The 10,000-nt window shown below is 47.6% G+C and overlaps 1 protein-coding gene across 1 annotated transcript in view; it reads left to right on the top strand.

Moving 5' to 3' along the window:
• The window catches only part of adgrb2 (adhesion G protein-coupled receptor B2), a 122,178-nt gene that overhangs the window by 8,800 nt on the left and 103,378 nt on the right, over nucleotides 1-10,000 (top strand). Inside the window, exon 2 of the mRNA XM_084696019.1 lies at nucleotides 1,762-1,815. Coding sequence (XP_084552145.1) covers nucleotides 1,762-1,815 — 54 coding nt within the window. The remainder of the gene's footprint in view (nucleotides 1-1,761; nucleotides 1,816-10,000) is intronic.

The following is a 10,000-nucleotide window of genomic DNA, read 5'->3' as shown; positions in this document are numbered from 1 at the left end:
GGCTCTCCAAAGGATGTATCTCCTCTGTAGGTCTGAGAGAAACTGAGAGCCAAAAGATTTGGAATGTCGACCATTACGGCTCAGTGGGGACCAAGATTCCGGCTGTTGCTGTTTTGGGATCAGAGGAGGCCTGGGTGGGATTGACAGATGGAGAAGGTTGAAGATGAAAAGGAGAGGGGATGATATACTTAGTAATTATGTAAATGTGGAAGCCCCAGGCTTCCGGTTCACATTTCTAAGTGCAGCTGCAGATGGGTGAGACACACCTGTATGTCTGAGTGAGTGAGCACTTAGTTATATCATCTAAAATATGAACGACATCAGGGTGCCCCAAATGCTCACCTGATAGGTATTCGTACACACTGGCAAAGGCCTTATCGTGAGGGCCCGGATACAAATCCAGGCATGGCCATTTCCTGCAAGTCCTCCCATACACTTCATGTTGCTCTTCACTCTTCCTGTCCTCCTAAAGCAGAAATGCCCTAAAAAAAACTACAATAATATATGAAAAATGTGAAAATGTGTGTGTTTGCGCAGATGGTTAGGTATTTAATCATGCATACAGATGTATTGATGTATATTGCTTATTAAGCCTCCGATAAACCTTCCCCCCAACTTGTCAAATTCCCATAATGTCCTTCACCATCAGTGTCACGGGTAAACTCTTCCCCCATGCAACCTCTACCCGGGGGAACTCATTTGTGTTCATCTGTTCTGACGTTGGGGGACGATCTGTTTACCAGTCACAGCCAACTATGATGGACAGGGCTATTTATCTTAATACTGAAAACATGACCACACACACACAAGGACACACGCACACATCACTGTTTTCATTATAAGCATGAGCATTACGTGCCAAAATAATACCTTCCTAATTACAGACTGCCGTTGCTGTTTTGATGAGGATGACATGCAAAATACTCAAACAAACAGGACACTTCTGGTTTGAAATGGAAGAGCAGAAAGGATCTCGAACGAATCCCCACACACAGCATTCTGTATGTGTGTGTTTGTGTGTGAATGGGTGAACCTCGCCTCATTAAACCGAGGCCTGATTGTGTCGAGGGGATGAGCATTGGGTCTATGTCCTAGGGCTGGGTCTTACTCTTCAATGATGACAGTGCCTGAAATAGTGTGTCTACTGTAGCAGTTAGTTGGTGTGTGGAGGGTCTGCTTGTGCTGTGTATAGTAAATATTTTATGAAGCCAACACAATCATCATCATAACGTAGGCTGCTTTGCTAACTGTGTAGGAGATGAAGTGCATGTCATGAAACAATTATAATGCACTTTGGTGGATTCTAATTTTGGCCAGCCTCCTCCCTTCAGATTGAGAGAGAAAGAGAGAGAGCCTTGTTGTAATAGATTATCGAAACGAACATTTGGGAAGGTCTCGAAATCGACCGCATTTTAACTTTGTCTAGACTTTCTCAATTTAATTTCAAGGGTTCGGGTAATCTGTGGAAAATAACCAAATTGCTTGTTCGTTCTCTAATTTATTTGTTAATATTATGGTGATTGGATGTAAAACGTTGCGCTTCAAATGCAACCAACATGATTTTTTTTTTAATGAACGGTTGTCACCCCTCCCCCCTTCCCACGCACCCAAAGAAAGTGGATACGGGAGACAGGTGTAGCTGTGGCTGTCTGGAGGAGGTGTAATTACCGTCGGTAATTAGGCTAGATTTGGTGACTAAAACCACAATTAATCTGAAAAACAGTGTCCAATAGAAAACATAGAGCAGTGTGTAAAGTCTGTAATTCAACGCGGAGCGAGTTGACTGGACCACGTCGTTAAACGTCAATAAAAAAGGTAAGCTAATGAGACTAGCAAAGCTAGCTAGCTAACAATAGCAATCTTCTTCTGAACAAAAACTCCTAAAGATCCTGTAAAGCAAATTCCATGATTTGCATCTCTGTACATTATATACATGTGCAAAGCGCGAAAACTTTGTCGCAATGAAATGTGGAGTTAGATAGTTGAACAGTTTCTCTTCCATTTTCAGCTCAGGTTTTGTATAGACCAATCACCCTACGTCACACAACTGTCAAGCAGGCTCAACTGCGCATGTCGGTTGCTAAAGACGAACTTCTCCCCGGTCTATTACACTTGGAGTGTCGATCAGGTCATCATATATCTCTGGCCACTGGATTGCAGGGCTTGATATTAACTTTGAGGCTCTGGGCCTTTGGACAAATACACTTACGTTTTATTTAAATAGCCTGACCAAGTGATCGGGCAAAACTTCAGCCTTGCTAACGGAGGTCGCTTTTTCAGGCAAATGACAAATGAAACAGGCTCGGTTAAAGAAATCCGAGATGCTGGCTATCTTCATCAGGCTCGTATCTACATTAGGAAGTCCTCCCTGACGTTTATGGTGTAGAATGGAGTGAAATACAACATTGTGCATACTGCCAGTGAGCGAGTCTGACTGAGGCTAACGTCAAAACAGTGTAATGGGGACGCAGTTTCACTTAGATTGCCAGTTTAAACAAATCAGAAAAATAATCGGACCATGGCTAAAAGCAGAATTCCCATATCTCTTGAAAGCTGCCCTGCTCGACTTTTTAGATGTAGAATTGACCGTAAAACTGTAAAATGATTAACTTTGTGACATGACGTAAAAAAAATGGTTGCTCGAGCATGTGGTCTGTACCAGGCAACATTCTCACTCAAATTTCAAGACTTCGTGACCCAAATCAAAATTCTGATGCGACAGATCAATGGGTAATCGCTTTCTCTCTTAAAGGCTATCCTCCTCGACCTTTTTGGGCTTTTAAAATCTAACTATTTGTATTATCCGTGTGGTCCTTTTGCCATTTTAAATGCTATACTTTCACGGTTTTCTGCAACCATATTGCGCGCGCATCCGGAATTTTTACAAACAAATAATTGGTCTATAGGTGGAGTCAAAACCCGACTGATCTACGTCACAGCGACCTATCTACTTCCGATCACAGACGGTGGTATTCTGTTCCTCAGCTGGTACGATGCAAAGACAAAGTAATTACATAAAACACTCAGAGACTGCAGGAAGGTCTGTTCTGATATCTGCAATTGATTTAGCTAGTGTTGCTGTTGTTGCTAAATTCAATAAATTCAAGGGGGTGGAGATTCAGCTCCTTCAGGCGACACGCCCCCAGTCTCAAGCAGAGTAGACTGCTGATTTTCTCACTCTTTCAAAGCCTAATTTAACATACTTCTCTGTGTTTTTTTTCAAATTTGGATGGGTAGTTAACAACACATTCTTCTGTGGTGTGAAGAACATAAAACTCATGTTCAGTTCTACTTTACATAATCTTTAAGAAATCTTTTCACACCTCGCCCACAGTTTCGTTCCAAAGATCCGTTTACTTTTCATAAACAATGAAGAGACAGGTCATATTAAGTCAAGTAGCTAATACTTCAGGGCTGCCAACTTTTCCTGAAACATTGGAGTGACATTTGGACAGGCCAACCAAATGTTGCTGCGTACAAAGCTTTTTGCTGCATTTTGCTGCAAACTCGGCCTCGCATTGGTTTTGGACTTGACTTAGTCTCTACCACTCAAAGTCTTGGTCTTGTCTCGATACACTATTGTCTTTTTCCTGACTTGGTCTCGGTTTACGTAGTCTGGACTACAACTCTTGCCCAGAGTAGTAGAGTATATTGAGTATGCTACATTTCGGGAGTAGGGATATTCTGGATCAGTATAGACTATACTGTATATCCGGAGTAGGAAAGAGTATATTTCTGGACTAGGGTACATTTACATTTAGTCATTTAGCAGACGCTCCTATCCAGAGAGGCAAGTAGGGTGAAGTGCCTTGCCCAAGGACACAATGTCATTTGGCACGGACGGGAATCGATCTGGCAACCTTCAGATTACTAGTCCGATTCCCTAACCGCTCAGCCACCTGACTCCCCTGGGCAGAGTTTGTCAGCAGCAGGGCTGGGGATATTGGATTGTACTCAGGTGTGGTAGATATTAAATTGCAGAAAATTGGTGTCTAGACAGGGAGGCTGAGAGGGCAGGACCATGTGACAGATACAAGACTGGCCTTCTTCTTCTATTGTCTAGACAGCAGTCCTCCAGAGAGGGGACAGGGTGAGGGGCACTGAGATAGAGAGCTGGACACGCAAGCAAGGGAGCTGCCTGAATGTGCGTGTGTATTTTGTTCTGAATGTGTGTGCTGAACGTGTGTGTGCATATGTATTTGTTTGGTTGTACATGCACGGTAGTGTATAATAGTGCATTAAAACGTTGTTGGCCCTATTGTAACTAAAACTGTCACCAGAAAAGTTTTTAGAAGCAGCAGGGGTTATATAAATGTATACTTAGAAATGCAACATCGCAAGTAGGTATTTACTCTCCTTCAATTCTCCTCTTATTTTGTTGCTTTCACTCAGTCTTTCACTGCCTCGCTACCTCTTTGACTGTCACCTCTTCATCTCTGTCTTCAATTCTCCAACTCTCTCTTTATCGCTCTCTCTCCCTCTCCATCTCTCCTTCTCTCCTTCTCTGTTTGTCAGAGCACATCAGCATCACCAGCCGGTATGTGGCAATTAACAGTGTCTCTGGGCGACGGGGCTGTATTTAGAAATCATTACAAGACAAGGAAATCTTACCCCAAGGGCATAGCCAGTACTCATGGGATTCGGTGTGTGCTAATGTGCAAGTGTCTACATGTGTGCGTCTCTTTCTCTCTCTCATTCTCACTCCACCTCTCCCCTGTCTTTCCTTTCCTCCTCTCTCTCTCTCACTCCACCTCTCCCCTGTCTCTCCTTTCCTCCTCTCTCTCTCTCACTCCACCTCTCCCCTGTCTCTCCTTTCCTCCTCTCTCTCTCACTCCTCCTCTCCCCTGTCTTTCCTTTCCTCCTCTCTCTCTCTCTCTCACTCCACCTCTCCCCTGTCTCTCCTTTCCTCCTCTCTCTCTCTCACTCCACCTCTCCCCTGTCTCTCCTTTCCTCCTCTCTCTCTCTCTCACTCCACCTCTCCCCTGTCTCTCCTTTCCTCCTCTCTCTCTCTCACTCCTCTTCTCCCCTGTCTCTCCTTTCCTCCTCTCTCTCTCTCACTCCACCTCTCCCCTGTCTCTCCTTTCCTCCTCTCTCTCTCTCACTCCACCTCTCCCCTGTCTCTCCTTTCCTCCTCTCTCTCTCTCACTCCTCCTCTCCCCTGTCTTTCCTTTCCTCCTCTCTCTCTCTCTCACTCCACCTCTCCCCTGTCTCTCCTTTCCTCCTCTCTCTCTCTCACTCCACCTCTCCCCTGTCTCTCCTTTCCTCCTCTCTCTCTCTCTCACTCCACCTCTCCCCTGTCTCTCCTTTCCTCCTCTCTCTCTCTCACTCCTCTTCTCCCCTGTCTCTCCTTTCCTCCTCTCTCTCATCCACTTCTGTCTCCCCTCAGACAACCTCCTCTGCCTATTTAGGACAATCTTGTGTGTAGTAAATCTCCCCCCCTGTCTTCAAACACCCCTTGCCCCTGGCCCTCTGGAGATGGTATCACCTGCGTGGGAACTCAATGATGCAGAATAAGTGGGAGATACCATGCGGAACCTGGGGGTGGGGGAGCAGGGACATCTCTTCACTCCAGCATGCGGTGTCTGGGGTGTGTGAGAGAGCAGTGTGCGTATGAGAGACAGAGACAGAGAGACAGACAGAGACAGAGAAACACAGAGAGCCCCCCCCCCCTCCCTCAGTCATGTCTCCAGCCTTGTCTGTCTATGAATCCCCATGGATTGGATGGCCTGTCACGTATAAACAACCGTATTGACCTATCAGTGACATGGATCTGATGCGTACTGCGCCGTGTGTCCCAGAGGCCGTCCGGCGATGCAGAGCCAAGGCACACGTGACTGGCCAGCTCCAGGGCTGGGGGCGGGGTCAGACTCGCACGCAGTCCTTTGATTCGCCAACAACCACGGATATCAAGGAGGGCAAAACCAAATAAAAATTGATTGAAGCTATTTTCATTGTCTCACATCAGCAACGCTGAGAGATCGAAGCCCGGGAGGAGGGAGATGGGATGATGGAGAGAGAAGCACAAACGAAAGGAGAGGGAATAACAGAAGTTATCGCAGACTTCCAAAGCATCGTTGGTCCAGTCAAAGGCAAGGGAAAGTCATAAAAGTTTACGATGTGTACGTACTGATTAATATATGAATAAAAGGCATAAACACACGCAAAAAAGATAGTGTTTCTTTCTGCGGGGCATGCGACGTGAGTTATGTGAACCTCCCTGGGTTTGGCTGGAAATATAACGGCAGCGATTTATCGACACGGGGGCCATTATAAGCCCGCTGTCACACACCAACGGTTACCAACGGTTACCGACGGTGGGTGTGAGGCTTTGGGAGGGGGAGAGACGGCTCGTTCCCATTTCGATTCTCTCGTTCTCTGACGTTCTTTCCTTTTTTTTTCTTCCTCGCTTTCTTTTTTCCTTCTCATTTATCTGTCCCTCTTTCTCTCTCTCACCCTGCTTCTCTCTCTCTCTCTCTCTCTCTCTCTCTCTCTCTCTCTCTCTCTGTCTCTCTCTCTCTCTATCTCTCTCTCCATAACTGTCTTTTCCCCCTCCCTGCCTCTCACCATCTCCGCATGAGTCTTTCTCTCTATCCCTGTTGCTGTCGTAAGTTGTTTATACGATGGTAAAATATTCATAGAGAATGGTGTCCGTGGATGCTGTCCATATAATCCCCAATAAACCTGGATATCTAAATCCATCACACACACACACACACACACACACTCACATATTCATTCAAGGACACGCTGGAATACATTCACAGCAAATGATAACGCACTACTCTTGTGTCTGCCTTTGGTTGGAAACACTCACCTGACACACGCTAAGACATATAGGCACACACACACACACACACACACAGACATCCTAGACAGATCTTGTGGTTGGAAGTCAGTATCGATCGACAATCGTCAGCATGTCCTCCATAACAAGTTCTGTCCCTGACAGTACTGCAATACGGCTGTCAGAGAGAGAGGGTGAGAGAGAGAGGGTGAGAGAGAGGGGTAAGGAGGAGGCAGAGAGAGCGAGTGATAGGAAGAGCCCAGAGAGATATATAGAAGGAGCAGGGTGGAGAGAGAGAGAGAGAGAGTGGTGGCGTGGGGGTGGATAGAGAGTGGATGAGAGCGGGGGAAGATATGATGGACAGTGATGCGGGAGGTGGAGCGAGGGAAACGGACAAACAGGGAGAAGAAGAAGAAGAAAAGAGTGGTAGAGAGGGGGGAGGGGGGTCGTGGAGGTAGAGCAGGTTCACATCCCCCCGGCTGGGCCGTCTTGCTTCCTCACTTCAGTCCGTTAAAGAGCCGAGTCGGTGGCAGGGAGCAGAGGATTGGTTCCCTGGCTGGGAAGACCAGACCTGGAGCCCAGGCTGAATGTTTAGCTCTTTAGCTCTCCTGGCTAACAAGACAACAGGTTCTGCTCAAACTGGATACACTCTTCTTCTGAGTACGCAGAATTTGAGGCATGCCACGAATCAATGACTGCTGTGTCGAATAGAGTAACTAAACAGAGTTTGTGTGAAAAGGTCTGTGTGTATTATTTGGTTTGTCAGTCATGGTCAATGACAGTCACGTATTCACTCACTGTACACGTGCACACACACACACACACACCTTTCAAAGCAAAGTACCAAATACACTTGACGTAAACGGCGAATACACATTAAAACTGATTGAATCACAACAAACGTGCGTGTGTGTGTGCCCGCATGTCCATGTCCATGTGCTTGAGAGTCACTTCAGAGCACAATGGCATCAAAAGCGCGGCTGACAACAACACAGCTCTCGAGACAACCGCTTCTCAGTCAATCCGGCTGGCGGGGGAACATGCAAACACTCCACTCACGCCATCGGCTCTCTTTCACTGGAGCCTTTGTTGCTCTCCAAAACCCAGTACCTCATAGCCCCCACTTGTGTCAGCCTCTAAACGCCATGGCCTCTATTTGTGTCAGCCTCTAAACGCCATGGCCTCTATTTGTGTCAGCCTCTAAACGCCATGGCCTCTATTTGTGTCAGCCTCTAAACGCCATGGCTTCTATTTGTGTCAGCCTCTAAATGCCATGTCCTCTATTTGTGTCAGCCTCTCAACGCCATGGCCTCTATTTGTCGGAGCCTTAGTACTTTACGGCCTCTACTTCACTGAGCTTTGATTTGGATGTTACAAGGCTCTGTTTGTAATCCACGGTAGTCTTAGTCTGAATTTCCTGCCAAAACAGGGAATGAGGGCTTTAATCTGTAGCCCTGACATCTGGGGATCCTGCTCGAAGAGGGTCTCCCTGAGGTGAACATGTGAAGGGGGGGGGACTGTGTCTTAGATGGGTGTCGTAGCATGCGCTTCGGACGAGAGTCCACATTGATTTCCTGCTTACCAACCGACTCCTTAGTGATCTCCTTGACGATCTCCGTAGCGCGGGATTGACCTGAGTGGCGTACACACACACACACACACACCATGCACACTGCAGTTACCAGCCAGGGGAGAGATCCTGCGGCCTTGTGGGAACTCCCTGAAACGCTTATTGACCGCGGAGAGAGAGTGGCTATTAATCTGACAAAGGCTTAAAAGCCTGTCACTGTGTGTGTGTGTGTGTGTGTGTGTTTAAGGGCACAGGGCTGCAGAACTGTGAAAGCTGTGATACTCTGGGGTCTTGGACAGTACAGTGTTGGAGGTGTTGGGTTAGGAAGATATTGGGGATTGACGACATTGAGTTTCAGACTCTGCAAAGTGGGCAGAAGGGGGACTGATATAGACTGTCAGTCCCAGGAGGGTTACTGTCTGCCTGGAGACCAGGCTCTGCTGTAGCCAGGGGGCCCTGGATAGGGGCCCTAGGCCTGGTAGAGAAGGACCACACAGACAGGGTCCCTTTGGGGTCCCTGTCTTCCTGGGGTTTGACTGTGCTTTTGTGCCCAGGCCCAGTTTCCTGGGGCTTGGTCTTGGGTGCTTGGGTCTGGGGGTCTGGGTCTGGGGTCCTGGGCCTTGGTTCTAGTCCTGGTCCTAGTCCTGGTCCTAGTCCTGGTCCTAGTCCTGGTTCTAGTCCTGTGTAAGCAGGAGATTGCAGGGTGGTGGAGAGCTAGCCCTAGACTGCTCTGCTCTGAGGCTTGAAGCTCTGGCTTGTCTCTCTGCTACTGAACCCTGGCTGTCTAAACGAGCCCCACTGGTACTCATTACCCTTTCCCAGGGCTGCCCACACACACACACACACACGCATGCACATACACAACACTCATGAATACACAAACACACACACACAACACTCATTCAGACACAAATACACGCACGCACGCAAACTCACACACACGGAGCAACCCACACACACACACACACACACACTCACACAACCTCTTTTGATGAAGAGTTTTTGAGGGCAGCTGGTTTGTGATGGTTCGTCCAGGCCACTCTCGTTTCCCCTGGCGACCTTGGGCTTCAGGGGTCGTTACCACGGTGATGGGGCTAATGATGCCTGGATGCCCCTGGGTTGGCACGGCAACACTACAGACGAAGGCTTGTTCGTGGGGAGCCCGGAGAGGCGGGCGTCCACAGAGCTTGGCACGCTGGCTGTGACGCGCTTCACAACCACCCTGCTCCAGTTTCAACGGAAACGGAACGACAGTTTGCATGTTCAAGGGCAAAGATAGTTTGCTGAGAAACTCTCCTAAACTCACTCTCGATAGCGTCTCCCAGTCTTTTACATTGGGGACTCGGGTATTTTCTCAGAGGCGGGAGGGACTGTGAAACTGTTTGGCGAACAACTGCAGTTGTCTGCGTGGACAACGTTACTAGAAACTAACACTAATCCACTGGTGCATATGAAGAGATATTCGTCTGGTAGTCTCCTAATTGTGTCTTGTTAGCACGTAGAGATAACCGACAGGGGGCTGTCTGGATGAAGCTGAACTATGTACAGAGTGGGGAAGTTATTTAGTGGGTGCAAGGGACTCTCAGTCTGATATTCACTTGTTGCCAAGGATACAGGCTTCACCTCAACAGATGATTAAGCTGCAT

Source organism: Hypomesus nipponensis, chromosome 4 (assembly GCF_054491055.1).
Source record: "Hypomesus nipponensis isolate SF chromosome 4, ASM5449105v1, whole genome shotgun sequence".
In the NCBI taxonomy this organism is placed as follows: domain Eukaryota; kingdom Metazoa; phylum Chordata; class Actinopteri; order Osmeriformes; family Osmeridae; genus Hypomesus; species Hypomesus nipponensis.
The sequence above is the reverse complement of the archived record's forward strand: the minus strand, read 5'-3'. Positions and strand labels throughout refer to the sequence as shown.